At 44.8% G+C, this 23,503-nt stretch overlaps 1 protein-coding gene across 5 annotated transcripts in view; it reads right to left on the reverse strand.

Annotated features, from left to right (window-relative positions):
* Positions 1-18,439: 18,439 nt before the first annotated feature.
* Positions 18,440-23,503, reverse strand: part of ADCYAP1R1 (ADCYAP receptor type I) — a 58,268-nt gene continuing 53,204 nt past the window's right edge. For all 5 annotated transcript variants that reach the window (XM_072783590.1, XM_072783589.1, XM_072783586.1 and 2 more), the window contains one exon: positions 18,440-23,222. In XM_072783590.1, the coding sequence (XP_072639691.1) occupies positions 23,034-23,222 (189 nt within the window). In that variant the 3' untranslated portion in view covers positions 18,440-23,033. The remainder of the gene's footprint in view (positions 23,223-23,503) is intronic.

Genomic DNA, 23,503 nt, shown 5'->3' on the forward strand with positions numbered 1-23,503 from the left:
AAAATGACAGTGCCTCTTTGGGAAATTTCTCTATTCCTTCTATTGTACTTGGGCTGTATAATTTCTAACTTTTTCTAGGAGGGGTTTTGTTACTTCATATTTTCCTAGAGTATCAACCAATTTCATGTAACAGCTCAAATGTATTTCCATGATATTGAGCAAAAATATTTGTGTTTTTCTGATTCTTTGAATTTCCTTATCTTTCCTAATATGTGATTTTATGTTTTCCTTCTTTAAAAATCAGAGTATGTAATTTTTCAAATAACAAACCCATGAGTTTATTTAGAATTTCCAAAATTTCGTGTTTTCCAATTTATTAGTTTCTGCTTTTAATTCTTCTTTTCTGTTTTTCTTGGATTTATTTTATGGTTTCCTAACTTTTAATACAATGCTTAATTCATTTGTTTTCATCATTTATTTTTTATGACCACAAGTGTTTGGGGTATGTGGATTTTTTCCCAATTCTTTTAGGATATTATTGGATTATACTATTTAAAAATAAATACACGTATGCAAAGTTTTCCAAGAAAGGGCATGAAATCCATGTTCTAGTTTCAAGGCTACTGGAAATATACAAAAGGTGGATGATTACAGACTTCCCATTACTCTTTGGAAATATGGCAAAGTCGTATAATGACAGTATAGCTTATAGTTAAGAATCTGAGCTGTGTCTTATAGCTCTAGGTTAAAATCTTGACCTTACTACCTACCTGCTATGTGACACTTGGGAGGTGACCTATCCTCTCACCGCTTCTCCGTCCCCATCTGAAAAAAAGCAAGGATTTAAAAACAAAATTTAAAAGGTACCTATTATATAAGGGTGTTGGGAGAACAAAAGGTAAAAAATCTTTATGAACAGCTTCGAAGAGTGCTTTAATATATAAGTTCAATTAATCTGTTCATTTGTTTAGTGAAATAGATGAATTTGGTTACTTCCAGTTAATTTCCGAAGGATCATGGCATACCAATATTTATTCGATAAAGATCTGGATAGGTATGCCCGGTTGACACCAGTGACTGAAATTGTGTCTTTTCATTCACTATTTCCAAGGCTCCAATGGCTCTCAACGACCCTGAGAATCAAGTATACAGTGTGTCCGCCTAAGGACAGAGTCTAAACTGCTGGGTGCAACTCTACACACTCGGGTCTCTAACCACATCTCCCCACCACACCTTCCCACCATAACAAAATCAATCTACTTCCTCAAAAAAACCATGTCCCCTCACCCCTGTGCTGCTTCCTCTGTCCCCTGGGTTTCTCAACCCAGCCCTAGAGCCTTTTGAGGCCTGGATAACCCTTTGCTGTGGGGGCTGTCCTGTGGGTTGTCGGATAGTTCAGCAGCACTCCTGGCCCCTACCCACTGGAGGCCAGTACCACCTACCCCTGATCAAATACCCCCCAAAATGTCTACAGGCCTTGCCAGAAGTCCCCTGTAGGGCAAACTCTAGGGGTGCCTAGTTCTAAGAACTGCTGCTCTATGGAGAATGCTTTTACCCCCATTTACTTGGCTACCTTCAACCCACCCTCCAGATTTCTGGCTAAATGTCCCTGCCGTGTCCCCAGGGTCAGCACCCCTGCTATACCCGGACAGCCGGGGGTGGGGGGTCAAGCAAACAGCCCCCGCGTTCCTTGCACAAAGATGAGAATGGGAAGGCTCGATGGGGGCCCAGCAGTGAGGCCCCATCAGGCAGCAGGTTGGATGGGGCCTGGAGGGGGGGCCCTAGAGTTAGACAGGAAATTGGCCGGCTTTCCAGTGAAATGATTGGGTTAGAAGCCTGGAATGGAGAAGGGGGGGGGGGTGCTCCGAAAAGAAGCATGGATTGGGGTGGACCAGGATGGAGAAGGAACTCATGGGTTCAGAGAGACTCTGACCTGGTGGGGCGGCCAGGTAGGGACGCTGGAGAGGGGACACTCGGAAGCAGTGGCCCTACCTTCTTTCTTGCCCGGAGTTAAATCTATGCCTTTGGAGAGGCCATCCAAAATTCTGGGGGGACCCCCAAATCCCCTCTCCCGCCCCGCTCAGCGCCCCCCCGCCAAACACGTGCGCACCTGCAGGCGCGCTCCTGTCCCCTGCCTGGAAATCACGCGTGCAAAAGCAGCTGCCGGAAGAAAGAATTTTTTTTATTAAGGTGGGGATGGGGTGAGAAGATGGAGAGAGAAGGGGGAGCCCGAGGAGGACCGTGGCAGGTAGGAGAAGCCACCTCCAGACCCGGCCTTCTGGGCTGGGACCTGCGGAGCGCAGGCCGGCGCCGTCGTCTGGCGCCATCTAGTGGCTGGTTCTTGTAGCGACAGGAGCTCTGATCGGCGCTGAGGACCCCCGGGGCAGAGGGACTTGGGGAGCCAGAGAGGTAATGACTGGAAGGGCACATAGAAGCTGTTCTTCTGGGACCCAGGAATCATACATCCAGCTTGGAACAGGGCACCTGCACTCCATCCAGGCTGCCCGTGGGCGGCCCTCCTGGGAGGCTGGCTTCTCAGAGCCTGGTCATTCCCCTACAGTCCTCTCCAGATCCCAGGGCACCCCCCCAACACACACCTTTTTTTAATTTTTATTTATTTTTTTATTTTTTATTTATTTTTTTGCCTGACCAGAGGATCCCTCACTTCTGGTTGATGACGTCCCTCGCTGATGTTTTTTTTTTTTCTTTTCTTCCCCTCCTAATTATTAGCAGTCTTTATTACTAGTGCCTGGATATAGTATTTCTTATTTGGAAATCCAACAAGCTTTTAATTAGAGAAGCAACAGGAAGAGATATTAAGCTGTATTAATGCATCTGAAAACCCAGCACAGTTAAAAGAAAGACAATCTCATAGATAACAGCACGGTTGAAAATTACAGGAACAGCTTCCAGTAAATAACTAAATGGAAAATCCCAGAGAGGGTCAATTGTTGTTAGTTAATATTTGTAGCAAAGTACGGCACTTAATAATGCGGCCGTTTCTTATCCTTATGGGAGGCAAATAACAAGAATTGGGATTTCCACTTTAGATCGTAATTCTAGCTCATTTTTAAGGGCCCAGATTTTGCAATAATGTATCCAGAGAAGATTTGTCATAGAAATAATCCCTTCATCAGCAATTCTCAGGAGGGTCTCTAAAAATGCTTTTCTTGCCAAGAAATTTCACAAAATGACCTTAGAGCAGGTCATAAAATAGACCTGGACAATAAAATGGGCACAGTCACTGCTCTCCCTGTATTTACTCCTTGAATCTGGGCTGGATTTGACTTGTTTTGTCTAATAAAATGCAGTGGAAAGCACTTAACCACTTCTGAGCCTGGAACTCAAGAGGCTTTGTGTACTTCAGCTCAATCTCTTGGAACCCTGCCAGCTGTCAAGCAAACAACCCCAAACCAGCCTGGTGGAACATGCAAGAACATATGGAGCACAGACAAGCCATTGTAGCAAGGCACTGAGACACGGGGGAGGGCCCAACCAAGATGAGCAAGCCATCCACGGACGCATGAGAGGACCCAGCGGAACCGCAAGAACCGCCCAGCTGATCCCAGCCCAAATTGTCGGTCTTCAGAATCATGTAATACAGCAAGAGATAACTGATATAAGTATTGTGGCTAAATTGCATATAGAGAATTTGTATTTCCCGACTGCATAGGAAATCATGATACCAAAAAAAAAAAAAAAAAAGAAGAAGAAAGAAAAGAAAAGAAGGATAGTGGGAGGAGTACATTTGAGGAATAATCCAGATGGAATTAAGGACTTTGCTCCTTCTCATGTTGCCAGTCAGAGGACTCTTGATTTCCTTCTGGACTATCTAACTCTGACTGAAACTAACTCTATTCCATCATTAGTACATCCTAGTTAAGCAGAGATGGAATTTTAATGAACTGCAATTCCTGTTGTGACCACACTTGCCTAAATCCTCATTTATTTCATACCTAATTTATTGTAACAACTGATTTTTCTTACTCTAAATTTATTTCTACTCCAATTTATATTGTTGTCTACAATCAGACCAAGTGTTTTTTAATGTCTTTTTCTACATGTTGAACCCCTGCTCAAAATGCTTCAAAATCTATTTCCAGGCAGCCCGGGTGGCTTAGCGGTTTAGTGACACCTTCAGCCCAGGGCCTGATCCTGGAGACCCCGGATCGAGTCCCACATCAGGCTCCCTGCATGGAGCCTGCTTCTCCCTCTGCCTGTGTCTCTGCTTCTCTCTCTCTCTCTCTCTCTCTCTCTCTGTGTCTCTCATGAATAAATAAATAAATAAAATCTTTTAAAAAATCTATTTCCTATTGCCCCAAAAGGTCTCTGAAAACAAAAGTAACAAAATAAATTTTTAAAACTTGAAAAATGATAAATTGGACTTCATAAAAATTTTTAAAAGTCTGTTCTAATGATGCTGTCAAGAAAATGAAGACAAGCCACAGACAAGGAGAAAATACTTGTAAAATACACATCTGGTTACTGATGTAGCGAAACACCGGGATACCTGCACCCCAATGTTCATAGTAGCAATGTCCACAATAGCCAAACTGTGGAAGGAGCCACCATGTCCTTTGACAGATAAAGGATAAAGAAGATGTGGTCTATACATACAATGGAATATTACTCAGCCATTAGAAAGGATGAATACCCACCATTTGCTTTGACATGGATGGAACTGGAGGGTATTATGCTGAGTGAAATAAGTCCATCGGAGAAGGACAATTATCATATGGTTTCACTCATATGGGAAATATAAGAAATAGTGAGGAATTATGAGGGAAAGGAGGGGAACTAAGTGGGAAAAATTAGAGAGGGAGACAAACCATGAGAGACCCCTGACTCTGTAAAACAAATAAAGGGCTGTGGAAGGGGAAATGGTTGGGGAGATGGGGTAACTGGGTGATGGGCACTGAGGAGGGCACTTCATAGAATGAGCACTGGGCGTTATACTATATCTTGCAATTTGAATTTAAATTAAAAAAAATTTAAAAAACACATATCTCTTTTATGAAGATTTTTTTCAAAAAAATTCCCAGAACTCAGGAGTAAGGAAACAACCCAGTTCTTTCAAAGAACAGGTTATATGAGCAGACATTTAACCAAAGGAATGATATGAGTAGCAAATAAACACATGAAAAGATATTCACCAGCATAATTCATTAAGAAAATACAGAATAGGGGATCCCTGGGTGGCTCAGCGGTTTAGCGCCTGCCTTTGGCCCAGGGCGCGATCCTGGAGACCCGGGATCGAATCCCACGTCGGGCTCCCGGTGCATGGAGCCTGCTTCTCCCTCTGCCTATGTCTCTGCCTCTCTCTGTGTGTGTGTGACTATCATAAATAAATAAAAATTTTAAAAAAACAAAAAAAAGAGAAAATACAGAATAAAACTGCAAGGAATATCACTACATGACTATAGAAAGGCTTTAAAAAAAAAAAAAAAAAAAACTATCACTGGGCAGCCCAGGTGGCTCAGTGGTTTAGTGCCGCCTTCAGCCCAGGGTGTGATCCTGGAGACCTGGGATCGAGTCCCAAGTTGGACTTCCTGCATGGGGCCTGCTTCTCCCTCTGCCTGTGTCTTTGCCTCTCTCTCTCTCTCTCTCTCTCTCTCTCTATGTGTGTTTCTCATGAAAAATAAATAATCTTAAAATAAACTATCACTATCAGGTGCTGATAAGGATGCAGAGCATCCATGTTCCTGCTGGATATGCAAAATGGCACAGTCCCTTTGGAAAACAGTTTGACAATTTCTTACAAATGGTAGGGAGAATTATGACCTAGCTTTCAGCATATTTGCACCTAAAAATTATACACAGCCTTTTAACATAGCTAATCACAAAAGCTAAAGTGAAATATAAAAAATGCTGAAGACAGATTAAGTATAAAACAATCTAGGATAGTATGTATTCACATAAAAGAAGTATAGCTTAAGTTGGATACAGTGAAGAAGCACTGAATTGCTACTATTTACATTTATCATTAATAATAGTGGTAGTTAAGCCTAAATTTACAGATCCTCCCAAATAGGTCTGATCAAATGTATTCAAAGCTACTTACAGCAATGCTTTTCTTTTCTAGTGGTGTTTCATTTTTTTTAACTAAAAAAAAAAAACAGTTTTATTGAGATGCAATGCACATACCAAGCAATTCACCTATTTAAAGTGTATAATTCAATGATTTTAAGTGTATTCACAGATATTCGCAACTACTACCACAATTTTAGAATATTTTCATCAGGGATCCCTGGGTGGCGCAGCGGTTTGGCGCCTGCCTTTGGCCCAGGGCACGATCCTGGAGACCCGGGATCGAATCCCACATCGGGCTCCCGGTGCATGGAGCCTGCTTCTCCCTCTGCCTATGTCTCTGCCTCTCTCTCTTTCTCTCTCTGTGACTATCATAAATAAATAAAAATTTAAAAAAAAAAAAGAATATTTTCATCATTTCAAACAAACAACAAACAAAACCCCTCTAAGCCTTTTCATTATTATGTTCACAATCCTCCCCCAGACCTAAGGAAGCATAATCTCCTTTATGTCTCCATGGATTTCCCTGTTCTGGACATTTCATATGAATGGACCCAGGTAATCTGTGGCCTTTTGTGATTGGCTTCTTTTACTTTCCACTGTATGGCTATACCACATTTTGTTTATTTTTTCACTAATTGATGGACATTTGGGTGGTTTCCACCTTCTGGCTGTTGTAGATACTGCTGCTAGAAACATTCATGTAGAAGGTTTTTTTAATATTTATTCTTTCTCAATATAGACATTTATAGCAATCAATTCTTCTCTAAGCCCTGCTTTCACTGCTTAATATCAGTTTTTGGTATCTTGTACCTTCATTTTCATTCATCTCGAAGTAGTTTCTGACTTCTTGTGATTTCTTCTTTGACCCGTAGGTTATGTAGGAGTATGTTGTTGAATTTCCACAAATTTGTGAGTCTCCCAGTTGTTTTCCTGTTACTGATGTCTGATTTCATTCCACTGTGTCTGGAGAACATGCTTCCTATTATTTCTATCCTTCTAAATGTATTGAGGTTTAGTTTATGGCCTAGCATATGGTCTGTCCCGTGTGCTTGAGAGAATTGTATATTCTCCTATGGGGTGCAGGGCTCTATACATGCTAGGTCTAATTTGATTTATACTCTTGTTCAAGGCTTGCTTTTCCTTATTGATCTTTTGTCTCCTTGATCTGTCCATTATTGAAAGTAGGGGTACTGAAGTCTCCAACTATTGCTATTGAACTATTTCTCTCTGCATTTCTCTCAGTTCCACTTCATACACCGTAGTGCTCTACTATTAGATGTGGATACATATATAATCATTATGTCTTCCTGATTGATATACCCTTGATGGATCTTTTTATCATTATAAAATCTTTATGTCTGTTGTCCGGTAGCCATATAGCCACTCCAGCTTTCCTGTGGTAGCTGTCCACATGATATACTTTTGCTCATCCTTTTATTTCCCATCAATTTGTTGCTTAGAATCTAACAAAAACACATGGTTTTCATAAGTTATAAGGTAAAAACCCTCATAGTTAGCACCAGAACTTTCCTTAGCTGCTTCAGAAGCCCCTCTGTGTGGCATTCCAAACACAGTCTTGTCCTTGCCCCCCAAATTAATGACTATCTTGACTTTTCTAGTAATCTAGAAAATTAGATTAGTAATCTAGTAATTCCTAATTACTAGAAAATCTAGTAATTCTTTGACTTTTTTAAAGTTTTACAACACTAATGTGTAGCCATAGATGCTATGGTTTAGCCTCTCCTGGTTTGTTTTTGTTTTTGTTTTTTAATCTGTTAAGTTTCTTCTTCAAAGCTGTATGGTTTGGTTGAAGCTGGCCTATCTGAAATGAGAATGGAAATAGAATTCAGCCTTGTTTAAGAAGCTCTAGGAAGTCAAGAATCAGAGACTCAAACATCTTGCAGAACTGCAAAAGCATGTCTGCCGCGTGTATCCTAAATCCTGTTTGGACAGAGGCGAGAAGTGGAAATGTGGAACTTAAGATTCAAGGAAGAATCACAGAAATTAGGGACATGAGATTCTCAGTCCCCTCCTGCCCCCTGCTGTCTGCCTGAGGTAAAGCCTGTTGCCATGGGGAAGCACCAGCTGGAAGTGGGATGTGGAGGCTGGAAGATATGGGCTCTACCCTCCCCCACAAAACACAAACTATTGCTTAACCTTCAGAGGCAGAGGTCAAGAAAGTAGCCACCAAGCTGAGACCTAACACAGAGCAAGAGCCTGTGCTAGAAGACAGGAACCGAAGGGCAGGATGCCAAGTCCAGGGCCACTGTACATGATTTAGGACACTGAAGAGCACAGAGTTTCCAAGAATCAGATTGTCAATGAGCCTTTTAGTTAATCTCAAAAACTGGTAAATGGGGGTCAGGGATTACTAATCCCCAAGACCGTCTCCTGTCTCCCAAAACAACACTTACAGGAAATGAGCTGCAAAAGCCTAGCAGCACATGGAGGAGGAGAATCCTCCTGGACCTTGCCCTCCAGTGTAGCTCTGGAAAGCAAGGCAAGTGGGAAATCCCTCCAAGGTGCAGCTGAAGTCAGCTGGGAATGGTGAATTGTGGGTGGGAAGAGGAGGGCACAGAGAACCACAAGAATCTGGAAACACCATCCTTTCTGGGAGCAGCTAAGAACCTGTGCTGCCTTCAGTGGACATGAACAGCTATTTTCACCTGAGCCAGCCCAGCCCAAGTACTACTATCTCCTAAACCAGGTCTGGGCCATTTAACACTAGAAATACTGAGGACGGACTGGAATGGGTTGAAAAGCCCGGAGAGCCTCCTGGGAGGTGAGGAAAAGACTTGTATGATGAACTCTAAAACCAAAAGAAGAAAAGTTTGGGATGTTCCAGAAACACCCATGGCATATGATGGTGCTGGCCAGGAAGGAATGATGTGCCCAGCCCTCTGGGCACCACTGTGCTACCCTATGTCTCAGTCCTAGTGCCGCCATCAGGGACAGAGTCCTGGAGGACCTGGCCCTAAGAACAATCCTTCAGCGTGTGCTAATAAGAAAAACTCAGCTTAACAGAATCGGCTTTGGAAAATCAACTCAACAGAGTCAGGAAGCTGCTCTTGATCTATGCCAGTGCTAGGTGGCATTAGGTAACCTGAAGAAGTGTAGAGCAGCATCCTTCTTCAGAAAGACGGGAGAGCTTTCAAGGAAGGAAAAATCCGGTCTCAAAGTCTACTTTGGAAGTTTTGGGGGGCATTTTTGATAATCACAACAGTGAGAGCTGGAATACAACTGGCATCTATTGGGCAAGGGCCAAGAACAGTGGACATCCTGCGACATACAGGGCAGGTCCACACTCTGAAGAACTGTCCCACAGCCTGCAGTGCTTTATGCCCTAAGAGACCTTTGCGTAGGCAAAACATGCAGGATTTTACTTAAAACCTGGGCCAAAATAGGTTCACATTTAAACCTGGAAGGAGGGATCCCTGGATGGTGCAGCGGTTTGGCGCCTGCCTTTGACCCAGGGCGCGATCCTGGAGACCCGGGATCGAATCCCACGTCGGGCTCCCGGTACATGGAGCCTGCTTCTCCCTCTGCCTGTCTCTGCCTCTCTCTCTCTCTTTGACTATCAAAGATAAAAAAAAAAAAAAACCTGGAAGGAGAACACAACTGCTGTTTATACTTAAATGAAAAGTATTAGGGGAATACGTTGCATTCCTCAGGAAAGCAACTGCCCTGTTAATCAAGGGAGGATTAAACTCTACCAAAATTGGGGCACCTGGGTGGCCCAGTCAGTTAAGTGTCTGACTCTTGATTTCAGCTCAGGTCATGATCTCAGGGTCCTGGGATTGAGCCCCACGTCAGGCTCCACGTTCAGCTGGGAGTCTGCTTGAGGATTTCTCTCCCTCTGCCCCTTCCCCTGCTTATGTTGTCACTCTCTCTCCAGATAGAGAGATAGATAGGTAGGTACCTAGGTAGGTAGATAGATGATAGATAGATAAATAGATAGATAATAGAACAGCAAAAACAAAAAACAAACAATAAAACCTATATGTTCCTAATCTTAGATAATTGTTCCTAGTCTTAGATGATCATATCAATGACAATAGCTCTGCAAATGGCATTTGAGTCTTTGGCACACCTCTAAAAGTCTGTATTTGCAATGGCTGTATTTGTGGTGATATGATGTACAAGGAGAAGAATCTACTTCTTTATGTCTGAGAGCATTTACTTATTGAATATATATCATTAAGTTTAATGCCCCTTTCTTTCTTCTTTATATGGCAGTCAGACCATTATATTGCTTTTTAAACACTTAAGTAAATACATATGTATATACATATAGATACATATATATACTATGAATTTCATTTTAGGAAAATAAAATGGGTGCATCAATCATAATGAGCTAATTATACCACAGAAATCAACAACCCTGTGTTAATCTCTGTGATTTAAAACAATCAAAATTTATTTCTGCCACAAATGGCATCCCCACATTGATCTTCGCTCCAGCAGAGGAAACGAGAACATGACAAATCTCACAAGGCTCTTGAATGCTTCAGTAGCAAAGTGGCCCAGTTCACTTCTGCTCACGATTCGTCGGCTAGTGCATGTCACATGGTCATGCCTGACTTCAAGGACTGGGGTGAAAGCCATCCAATTTCTTTCCCATAAAGAGAAGGATCAAAATTTTTAGGAAAGCCCTAATGGCCACCCAAAATTGTGATGAAAAAGGCATGTTGGATTTCATAAGATTAGTAACTGCTGCATTAGGAAGATCTCACCCCATGCAAATTGTAGAAGAAAAGAGAAAAGCTTTGGCTCTAAGGTCAGTCTGCCATCCCAGCAATCATGAGAGCCCTTGTGAAAGAGGTGACATTTGGAAGGTGGGTGCCTTTTGGTTCTTGGGAACAGTGGCTAATACTTCAAAAATGGACTGGGAGCTGGAGAAAGAAATATGTTGTGCACCTACTCTGTGCAGGCATAAATTCCCCCCAGGCAGCCATTGAACAGGGGATCATGAGTAAGGCAAGCAAGTATTAAAAATTTAGAAGTGTCCTCGAAGTCACTTATTTCCACAAATGTCCCTGGTTAACTCCTGTGCAGTAAAATTTGTTTTGTGTCCATCAGGCACAGGAGGATAAATAAAACACACCCCTGCCTGGGAGAGCTTCGACCTCCTAAGGCTACAGGTCTTGGGAGGTCTTATTATTTTTTTTTTTTTGAAGTCTTATTATTTTAGAACAAAGAACAGTGCAGTCTTAGGACGTTGGCTTGGAGAATAGAACTGGTAGCCAGTAGGGCCTGGGCTCCTTGAGAGGCTCACTTGCCTTGTCCTTGGGGCCATTTGTCAGGGGACCTTAGGTAGTCACCTCCAGCAATGGCAGAAACTTGCCTCCTACTGATTCACACCATCCCTGGTCCTCTAGGGAAACTCTTAGCTCTGAATGCAGAGACTAAATGAAATACTTCAGTGCCTTAAATGTGGAAAACCTAGAGAATATTCCAAGATCCCAAATACAGCATTTGTTTGGAAGTGCTTGGAAAATGCTTGGCAGTTATTGCCATGGTTTCAGATAACCACCCACAGCAGGAGCTGACATTGACTGAGGCTTGAACCATTGTGAGGAATTAGAACATCTGTCCCCATGGTTAAGTTTTGGGAAAATTGTCGGAGAGAGACTTGGTGATGTTGACCGATTAGCATATTTTATTTTCACTATAGAACTTACCTGAATTTATCTAATTGTCCATCATTTGTTTTCACATTTCTTTCCCTCCCACTAGAACGTAACAAGCTTTGCCACATTTGCTGCTGTGTCCTCAAGGCCTGGGAGACTGCCCAGTTCAGAGAAGACACTCAGTCGATGTGTTTGTGGAATCAACGATCCTCTCTAACGTGCTCAAATCTAACCTAACCTCCCAGGCACGTTTTCCTGATCCTGAGAACAGACATTGTCTTTCCTGAGCCTCTTTGATGGCACGTGTTTTTGTTTGGATTCTATAGAAGAGCCTGAAATGGAGACTCCTAAGCAATGGAGTCTCCAAATGGAGACTCCTATCTCCTCCTAAGATATTGAGAATCATAAGCAAATAACTTTTCTCCCTTGGGAGAAATTATAGGGGAATGAGGGAAGCCGGAAGGGGCAGGGGGGTGCTAGGCAGAGATGTCATTGCAGCTGAATCTGTCCCCTCCTGCCCCTCCTTGCAGGGAACTGTGGCATGGACACCGCACCATAGAGACTGGCCACCCAGAGGCAAGGGCCCGGGCTGTCATACCCCTGCATCAGTTAGTTGCTGGCCACAGGCCGCACCAGATGGGGAATGTGGAGGGAGGGTGGTGTTACCACTTGGGCATCCCTCAGCGATCATTTGGAGAAGGGGACAGGTGGATACCATTAGCAGCCCACACCTGCCGCGGCTGGCCCCAGGTAGGCATCTATAGCATCTGCTAGGGCATATCTCCCTGTGTGCCTTCCTTCAGTGTATTTATTAACTTCCTTATGAGCAGCAAGCTCCTTGAGATCAGAATCCTTATCTCTTTCACCTTCGTGTCCTTGAGGGAGGTCATAGTAAACATCTCAGTGGAAATCTGAGGCCCGAATGAATGAGTAACTGAGTGTATTTGTGTTTACAATTGAGTGTGAAAATCCTTACGCCCATATTCTCTTCCTAAATGACACCAAACATATGTTTCTTATATTTATGTGATCTTCAGAAATAAACTTTCTGTGTGATCGGGGGGGAAAAATGTAAGTTAATGCTTCACAACCGAAAATGCGAAGGGTTAAAACCTGCTGCCAAATCCTCTCTGGGCCACATTCTCTCCACAGGCGATTTAAGATAGAAGTTTTTCCTCTAGATGTTAATTATGGTAAACATTTTAGCTTGCTCTTGCCCCTCATTATTTCATTTATGAGTCATTGTGTGGAAGCAAGCTGGGTTGGATGAAAAATCCGGGCTGGGAAGGGCTCCTGCAACTTCCAGAAGGGAGCGCCGCGCTGCCTTGTTGGTAACTGAGTGACCAGCAGGGGGCAGTGCAGACCCACGCACTGATTTTTCCTCCCAAAGAACCCAAGATCAGAGAGCTTGTCTCTGGATGATTTTGGCGGAATTGGTTCTCAGTGCCTGGGATTTTTCTATTTGCTGTTACCTCACGTGCTCGTTCAGATTAGATGACAGGTTGGGTCATGACCTGTTTTAAGTATGTCCCTGGTCGAGATGCAGATAAATGAGGAGGCAAGGCCATTTACAGAGCCCAGGACACCCATTTTCTGCACTGTCTGTGCTTCCAAACATGTGGACCAGGGCCCAGTCTCAGATCCTATTGGTGTTGAGGGGCTCAGTGCAGCTTGGGTCTTACTCCTTCAGCCTTTCCAATGGTTCTGTGACCCTCTAATGCCCCTATTAAAACTCCTCATACTTGGAATACCCACAATAGCTTCTCTTCTCCTGACTCCTGGCTGATAGTGACATTAAAAGTTGACCCTTGGGTAACAGAACACTTCAAGTCTCCTTCCCAGTCTGCCCACCTGTCTTCTTCGTCTCCATTAATGGCACCCTGCCCCAGCCATTGCTCAACCCAAGAACCTGATCATCATCTTCCCTTAGCATGCCCAACCCAAGAGCAACTCCCGTTGGTTTGACCTCTATATGCCCCCAGTCATATCTCACCATGTCCACTGCTACACCTCCACTCCAAGCTAAATGATCATCCTTCCCATCTGGACAGTGGCAGCAGTCTCCAGATGAGCCTACAGTCCATTCTCTACAAGGTAGCCAGAGTGATTTGAACATACAAACCGCATGACCTAACTCTCCAGCTTAAAACTCTCCCAAGACTTTCCACTGAACTTGAGAAATATTCCAAATTTTTTATCATGGCCTATAAGATGCTACTTAACCTGGTCACTGCCTGCCTCTCAAACATCATGACCCTCCCCATGACTTACTGCACTCATTGTTTTGTCTTTTAAATTTCTCATTTCCATCACCTGGAGATTTCCCTTTCTTGCATTAGTTCTACTAATGCAAGATATATATATATTATGTATTTTTATATTATATATATATATATATATATATATATATATATATATATATATCAATTCATCCAGAATTTCTATATATTTGAAATTGAAGTTTGCTTACCAGCCTTGTTGACCAGATATTTCATCCACACTGGTCTTTTTTCTGTTTCTAGAAACACCACTAAATCTGTGCCTACCCTCAGGATCTTTGCACTTTTCAGATCATTATTCTTTTGATCTTTCAATGACTATATCCTTGTCTTTTAGGTCTCAACTCAAGTGTCACCTTCTTGAGAGGCCTGTGTGGAGCACCGTGTTAAAATCTCTACCCCACTACCCTGTTTGGTTTTATATATTTTATTATTCATTTGCCTATATAATTTCTGCTTTTCTGATTAGAATATATTCCCTGCAAGAAAAAAAATCTTTTCCTTCACTCATGGTTTTATCCCAGGCATTTAAAGCACATAGAACTTAATAGATGTGCCATTAATATTTCTTGCATGAGTGTTCAAACTCAGTGTGACTTCAGAACAAAATTGTATGAGAAAATATCAGAGAAGCATTTAACTGGATTTGGAATCATAGGAAGCTTTTCAGAAGAAAGTGAAGAAGTCTTTGATAATACTACTTTCTCTGCTTCTAAAGTTTTGGGTTTGTTTTTTTTTTTTTCCGTCTTCTTGGGTATTTGTTCATTAATACTCAGGCTCAAGAGCAATTCTCTTGAAAAAGTTTACCAAATCCTTCCTCCAGCTATTATCAAGTTCCTCTAACAGTCAAGATACTCTATGTCACAAGAGACTGAAAGCCTGACACCATCTCACATGTTGGGGACTGGTGAACTGACCATGAGCACTTTGGGGATCTTGCTAAAGGGAAGTCAAGTTAAAGATACATTCAGTTCGGGTTACAACTAAGTAGTGTGCTGTTGCTTCATTATGTAATTAGATTATTACTAAGTCATCTAGGAATCCTCTTATATTTCATTGAACATTACATATAAAAACAGAGGACTAGAGATCATAGCATAATATGAAGATGTCTGGCATTGTGATTAGTTGTGAAGAAACAAAGTTTGACATATACGGAGCTAGGCATTTGTCTGTAAAAAATAATCTTCCAATCATCAGATATGTAAAAGTTTAAGTGGGGGATTCTTTTCTCATTGATAATGAGTCCAAGTCATCAGTAATAAAACACATATTTTGATGAATTATGTGACTGAATTATATTTCAGTTATCTGTATGGAGAATGACAGAAAAATAGTTAATCCAGTGAAGATATAATCAAAGATCAAATGGACCAAAAAATAGACAAAAGTGTCATAGAGTAATTAATACAAATATTATATAATTTTTTTTGGATTTTGAAATATTTGTGATAGTTGTCAACTTCTCTCATTCTAAAAGGAAAAATGTTTATATCTAAGTTTGAATTTAAATCTTTGCATTTTTTTTATTAAAGATGACCCAACCCTCCCCCAAATTATATGTGTTTCAGACCTTATAAATCCTAGATCTGTGTTTGTTCAAGTCAGATAAATTGGCCACACAAAGATTTGACTCTCAAGTAGGTGTAGTGTCTTGGAACTGTCTGTGGTGCTGGACCTGAAGTTCACTCAGTTCTCTCCATGGTACTTCTTGCACAAACCCCCACCTATGCCAATAGATTGTGCTTGGAGATGAAGGGTCGGGATTATCAACTGAAGTCATGGTTAATGAATACGAATGAGTGCTTTTGTCCCTGGAGAGAATGTCTAAAAAGAAAAAGGTTGAGAAGAAAACCACAGACGACTCCCAAGTGTCAGGGAAACCCAAAGGACAGGCACACCAAAAGGGTATCATCTCAAGAAAAACATTGAGCACCAAACCATGCCTAAATCTAGATCAAGAGCAGAGAGAGGGAACCCAGGGTAAAGAAAACAAGTAAAGAGAATAGAATAAACTGGGGGTAGGGACTGTCTGGAAAGGGAATAGGAGACAATGACTGAGAGGGGTGGCCTGAGAGAAAGCCCAGAGGGCCACAACAAAGACCCTTTCCATTGAGTTGGTGGGACTTCACTCCCCAGTCTCCATGTGAAAGTCTATATGAGTTGGAATAGATGTAAATGATGGTTTTGTACAAGTCTTCTAGCATCCCTAATATGTGTAGTTGACTCAATATTTTTTTGGTTTGCCTTTGCTTCTGCTTTGGAATGGGCACTCAGTTTCTTTGAAAGCTGGGGTTATTTGAACACTGAGAGGTCAGTGTCTAGCCTTCCTGAATGGGCTTCATCCAGCTTCACCTGCTGAGACTGGGCCCCCTAAGCATTTGGATGCTCCAAATGTGATCTGGAAGGCAACGGAATCTTAGAAGCCAGGCAATTTCCATAGGAAACATGAGAAATGCTCAAAAAAGGACCAGACCAGGGCTGGGTGGGCCAGCACCAATGCATGTTTATTACAGTGGCCTGGGAAGAAAAGCCAATTAAAGCTTATGCTGCTGATGTCTGTGCTTGTCCTCCCCCTCTTAGTAAGTTAATCATTGTCCAGGCCTAAGTTTCACAAAAAGGCACTGTGATGTCTACTCAGTGTCCTCAGTAGAATGTCCGGAACAGTGGTTCCTAAAGTATTGTCTCCAGACCAAAGCAGCTGCCGCAGCAGCAGCACCTAAGAACTTTTTAGAAATGGAAATTATTAGGCAGGCCCTACCTCAGACCTTCTGGATCAGAAATTTGAGTCCAGCAATCCGTGCTTTAATCACCCTCAGGTGATTCTGATGCATGGTAATGCTTGAGAACCACTGGATACCCAAGAGGAACTCCTCACACTATCCATAGCAAAGAGCATCCTCAGGAATAATCAGGGTTGAAGGCCTTCTTTTAAAAGGCTTGGGAGAAAAGAGGGCTGGAATGGTTGACAGATTTGGTGGAATGGATAGGACAGGATTAATAAGCGTTCATAGACTGAGTAGTTTGATGATCTTCACAGTTGCCAAGAAATTCAAGTCTAATACGGAATTCAAGGCTTCAGTTTGCTTTTGGCTCCTTATCTTTGCTTCTTGAATGTGACCTCCTTCTAAGAATGAAACCTATGGAACCTCAATTTATCATGGTCACACCAGTGAGGACACTTTTTCTAGACACTAGTCTTCTGCCCAAGTGATCAGCAGTCAGACATGCAAGATTGATTTTCACCCGTTGAGGGTGAGTTCCATTTTGGAAGCAGCTCAAAATATCTGCTAAGTGGGTCATATGACATAGCTGGTACTATCCTTTAGGGTTCGAACAAGAGGTGGACCTGGAGAGGAAAGAACAGGGGCAATCTTAGGAAGAAGAAACATCTGGGGAACAGCCCCACTAGATACCTGGTGCATTTGGCAAGTGGCCTAGCTGGTTGTAGGGCTCACATGTTTCCAGTTGGGATTGATCTTTTCATTGGCTTGACATCCTCATCGTGGCCCACCCGATCACTGGAGGGAGCTGGCTCTGCTTCAGGTGTAGACATCAGGCCTGCTGTAATGGGCATTTGTTATTCTAGGGCTTTTTAATACTATTGTTAAGTTTAGAAAATCTCCAGATTTAGGATCCTGACTTCCCCAAGAATCCAGAAAAGTCAAATTTCTGGCCTCCTTTGCAACCAAAACACAGCCAACCTAATGGACTCATGTGAGGCTTCGATTCAGAAATGAGAGACTTGAGGAAAGAGGCTGCATGTGGACTGATTTCCTGGTGAAGATGGCAGCAAAGCTATTTGCTCTCAAAACCGGTAACTATGAGGGTGGGTCCTTGGCACAGAAGAGACCTCACTGGGCTGGTGGCAGCAGCAGACAACAGCTTCACCACCAGTTCTATAGCATGCTCTGCCTTGAGACATCTTTGCTGGTTTCTGCAGCCTCGAGAGAGTTCTAGGAGATGCCCAATATCTTCCCTCTAAACCCCATTTTGGATTTATCAGCCCAAATTATCTTCTGTTGCTAGCAACTGTAAATTCTGACTGCTTACAAATGGGCACTGGAGTTTATGACAGTCAGTAGAAACTTGAGGAAATGGAAGTTACTTGGAATTGGTGAACTGGTCTGGCATGGGCTAATGGCTCTGAATATCCAGATTAGGGGGTGGGCTCTGGTAGCCAGTGATGCACCTGTGCTTATTTGGAATTACAGGCAAGCTCTAGGGTATCTGGTAGCTGTGCTCATAAAACAACATAAGGCCACAGGGAATCAAAACCATGGGGTGAGTTACTTTCGTTTCTGGGAACTCAAAACATCTAACAGACCTTGATTCCACTCAATTTGCAGGATCCTTTCAGGTCCTTTTGAGGTCATGACTTTACTCTTCCAAGCCGGTTCGTTCTAAGCTCATTCATGCTTGTTCTCACACCTGTCCCTTGGAATCCAAAAGGCCACAGGACTGTGGGGACTGGATTACTATGGGTGGTCAGATTTCCTCCCCTTCCACCTCCTCTCCTCCCTGCCCATCACTTCTGCCAAGTTAACAGCCACCAGGAAAAATGGTAAGACATTTATTGAGTCATCTACAGCAGGTTGACATCCTTAAAATCCCGGACAAGGTTGTGAGCACAGCATTAATGGCGGCAGCGGGAGCAGTGAGGTCTTTGGGGTTTATCTTTATTGTGGGAGACGAAACACAGCGGGGAGCCTGGTTCCACAAGCAAGCCTGAAGCCACGTCTGGGATGCTGGAGACTGCCCCACTTCAGCCCTCACGAGGGCAAACCACAGAACACGAACATAAGACAAGACACAAATGACTAAGCACGAACACATCCCAGGACCTCACATTTAGGGAAAGCAGAAAGGGGCACATAGCCCACTTGAGGAATTTCCCAGATCCTTGAAGGATTCCCATGGAGGTGACATGGAAATCACCACCCACATGAAATCCTCCCCATCCTAACCCCAAGAGCAAAGTGAATCAGTTGACAGACATAAATCTGGAATTCCATGTCCATCACAGTCCACTGGCCTCCCCCTCACTCCCAGTGCTGGTGGTTTTACAACTGGAGCATAGGTTAACCCAGGATGGCTCAAAGCAGTTGACAAATAGCACAGAGTCCCTTTCAGAGGTCTTTGCCCCAGTAACCAGCCAATAATATAGTTTCCAAAGCCCTTTTACACACAAGGATGTCTCATTTCAACCTCATCCCTGGCCTATGGGGCAGACTGCAAATCATCTTCTCCCATTTCACAGATTAAGAAACAGAGGCTCCAAGAAGCAGGTGGGAAACCCCAGGCTAGAACACAGTTCGCCCCAAGCCACACTGACTCCATGGCTCTTCCTGTAATTTGGAGTCCTAACAACTTCTGCAGCCAGAGGCCCTTTCTTGTGCAAGAAGACTGTTTCCTGTATGGATGCTTTATTCTGGTTCACGTGCAGGGCTGGGCACATGCTGGCGGGCCCACTGCCTCATTCAGGTTTGTAAAGCACATTGGATCCCAGCACAGTACAGGCACCATGCTGAGTAAGCCTGCTGGTAAGTGAGTTCTCAGCAGCCCAATGGGGAGGTTTGACCTGTCGACCTCTGTTTTTCTTCCCAGATCTAGTGCTTTGTGAGTCTTCCTCAAGATATATGGGGAAGGGGTCAAGGCCAAACAGCAGGTCCCCCGCAAAGTTGGGAGAAGCCCAGGTTCTCCGCTCCGTGCTCAAAGCTTTTTTGACAGGCTTCCATGGTCACTGGGTTCAAGCAGGAATTTATGATGACAAAGCACTCACTGCTTTCACATTGGTGTGGCCTCAAGGGGGTCGAGGGTACTCACAGGATCACAAAGAAAGCCTCTTCTGGCTTTCCTTCCAGGAAGGGAAAGGGTCAAACGAAGGAGGTGAGTCAGCACACTTGGTGGGTGATGGTGTGTATTCCAAGCCTTGGCCCAGCTCCAGCTCCCTGGCCCTACTCCCCAAAGAAACTGGTTTGGGGGAGGCAGGAGAGTAAGAAAACGAATCACTGCACACCACTGGATGTGTCAAGGAGAGTCACAGAACTACCCACCGAGCTATACAATGTGGCCTGGCCTTAGGTATAGTAGGGGGTTAAGCAGTCCCCCCCCCCCACCCAGCACTGGGGACCACAAAGAAGCTACAGAACTGCCCGCCCTCCACTCTCCAAATCATACACTCTGTCCTGTCACAGGTTCCCTGACAGCCTCAGCATCCCTGACTTGCAATCCCATTTCCTCCAGGGTTGGAGTTTCTCCCCTAACAGGACCTGTCCCATGATGAGACATTCATAAAAGAGGTTGAAAAATCTCTTCGTTCCAAGAAAAACTCAGCCACTCCAGGTGACTGTTGCCCTTTAGGATTGCATAAAACAATGAAAAAACCCCTTCCTGGTAATGATCCTCTAGAGTCATGGAGTCGGATAACTGCTCCTCTGCAGCCTAACCATTCCCAAAGCCCTCAAACCCCTCCCCGCCCCACACTTCTTATCCTTTCCCAGACAGGCAGATACCACAATCTTTGCCTGGGACCCATGCCCAGTAAGTAGATGGCTGGTGTGTAGACATAGAATTCCAGGGACGCAATGGGCCACACAAATCACCTAGTCTTACTGCCCATTTTACAGATTTGAAAACAAAGACTCAGAGAGGTTGTATCCAGACCTTATGCTATCCCCCTCACTGCCTATGATGCTCAAGGCCAGCTGCCTAACCTTCTGGAACATTCAAAATACATTGGGTACATCTGTTCACAAGACTGGCAATTATTCGTTCAGATAGAAAAACAAACCAACAAACTAACAGGAACCTGGAACCTCTACAAGGATGCAACCCAGGGCTCAGGTGGCAGCACAGCACATGGAAATCAGGGCTGATTATGTTTTTGCTGTTTTGTGATGACATATATATAAAATCAAAGTCTCTTTTTTCCACAGTGAAGCAGATTTGCTGGTGGGGACGGGGATGAAGAAATTAGGTCCACTCGGGGGACTGCTCCTAGGATCTCGGGGTGGCTACTGTCCAAGCAGCCTTGGCACCCTGCCCGGGCTAGGGACACGGCTGGATCTGCACATCACGCCCAAGGCCCCTGTCCAATTGTCCCTGGCATAATCCCTCCCTCCAGCCCACTAGCTTCCACTGTGGTGTCCCAATGGAAGAGACAAGTGTTTCCTTTCTAAGAAAGGGAAAATAAACAACATTCTCCCCTCTCTCCACATATGTACAAATACATGCACTTCAGAACCTTTTAGGTGACACACATGACAATGACGCATGCCCTTTTATCTGCTTAGTTTTGAACTGGAGAATTATTGATGTACAGAGCTTGGAGAAGCTTTTAGAGGTCACTGCATCTCACAAATGAGAAACCGAGGCCCCAAACAGGGAGCTCTGTGTCCACAGTCTCAGCAGTATGAGCCCAACTGGGGCAGATTCTGGGTTTGCCAAAGACCCAAGGGGTCAACAATGCCTCACTGTCCAACAACACAAGGCTCATCCCTAAACCATGCAACCAAGTCCTTCTCCAGTCATCTTGGGGATCTCTCCAAAAACAGACCCCCCAAACCTCCCAGGCCTCTTCCCCTTTATAAAACCAAGCTAAGCAGCATTCCCTCTCCACCCAAGTTCCCCAAGCATTCCAGAATACGATCACGAAGCAAGTCCACAAACACACTTGGACAAGAACAACACCAAAAGTTGACATGGAATGAAGTGGGCCCCACACACGGGCCATGGCACTCTAGCATTTTGCTCCACCATCCCCCAACCTGGTTCTGCCCCATTTTGAATTCTTAGGCTGTGGCCAAGAACTGCGGCTGGAGAACCACGATGGGAGCTGGAGAGCTGCTGTGCCTTCCATCTGCAGCTTCTTCTAACAGGCCTGGTGGGTGTGGTTCCGTCTCCCAACACCCTAGGACACTCTGGCATCTGTGGTGATTCAATGTCAAGAAAACACAGAGGGAAGTCTTTGCAAAGGTCTCAGAGATATTTCAGTAGCTGAGCCAAAGCCCAAGAAGCTGGTGGCTGGGGCTCATTGTCCATGAGGGTGGGGGAAAGGGGAGTCTCATGCCCTGGACTCGGGCACATGGAGGTAAGGTGCTTTGGGATTTAGTGACATCACAGGAAGGCGGCTGGTTCATCCTAATCATGGCTTTGACTTAAGGAGGAACGAGAAGGAGGAGGGCATAGGGCTCCTTGTAGTAGGTATGGGTGGGGAGCAGTCTCTCTGAGGCATGTGTCTCTCACCTCCTGCAGCTGATGCTCGGGGATGGGACGGGTAGAAGGGAGGCTACCAGGTGAATCCCCACCCCCTTGAGTCCGGAGTGAAACAATGGAGCCAGTGAAGGTCTTCTTCCATGGGCCCCAAAACTCTTTCCATCTCCTTTCCAATCACATCCACATTTCTGGATCTTGGTAATTTTTCTTCAACCAGATGAAGAGCACCAGAACATTCCGGGACCCTCAGCCCCACACCCAAAATGAAGTCTCTGATTGGAAGAGCCCTGGAGCTGTCCACTGTCCTGATACCCAGGAGCGGGACATCTGGACACCAAGATGCTGGGTGAGGAGTACGAAGGAGTCTCAGCTCAAGTCTTGCTTCCACTGAAGGAAGCTCTGGGCACCCACACTGGGCCTCTGGCAGACCTCAGGGACCAGGCCAGGCCTGAGGAGGGCCTCAGGTGGCAAGCAGACTCAAGGAGTCCACACTGAAAGTCAGACACTGTGGGGGCTGTCAGGAAGGCCCCACCCCAAGCCTCTCAAAGCAAGGTCGTCAGCCTTAGCCCACAAGGCCTCATTCAGGGGTCAAGAAGATCACTAAGGCTGGTGGAAACAGGGTAGGGTGAAGCTGGGGACTTGCTTGAGGTGAGCAGGGACAGTGGGTAAAGGGGTAGGGATGAGACAACTTCTCAAAATTTGTGGAGTATTTACATGTCTGGGATCAGGGCCAAGAGGCCCATGGTGGGTGGGGCCAGTGCCAAACGGGTAGGGCCAATACCCATCTGCGCCCGGCATCCTTCTCCCACCTCGGGGAGCCCAGCCTTCAGCCCAGGGCCTGCCCGAAGTGAGAAAAGAAGCACAATGTGCGTGGGCTGGCGCCTGCCCGCAGCCCCAGCCTGTGTACGGAGGAGAGGAGGAAGGGAGGGTGGGCTCAGGTGGCCAGGTTGTCAGCCGGGAGGCCCGACATGCGGATCTGGGAGCTGCTCTTGCTCAGGATGGAGAGCTGGGTGCCCCCGTTCACCCCGCTGCTGGCCAGGGATGGGTGTCGGTGCTTGAAGTCCACGGCAAAGTAGCGGTTCACCTTCCAGCTCCTCCACTTACGCTTGATCTCCGCCTGCACCTGCAGGGAGCAACTTAGATGGTCACTTCTAGACAGACATCTTCTGCAACCTCGTCTACCTTGAGGCCCCTCCCAGGCTGGCATCGCCACCTCCTGCACTACCGTCTGACCCAAACGGCAGCTTGGAGCCCTCAGGGCCACCAATGCGAAAGGAACTCCGCTGAGGAGCCGACCGTAGTAGTCCTTCGCCCAAGTCACCGTCTGAGCAAGGCCCTCTCATGGCTTCTTGCTCTCTGTGGGCCTCTGGGCCGGGGCCTTGGAGCTCCACAGTCAGGGACTGG

The sequence above is a fragment of the Canis lupus genome, chromosome 18 (genome assembly GCF_048164855.1).
Source record: "Canis lupus baileyi chromosome 18, mCanLup2.hap1, whole genome shotgun sequence".
Lineage (NCBI taxonomy): Eukaryota > Metazoa > Chordata > Mammalia > Carnivora > Canidae > Canis > Canis lupus.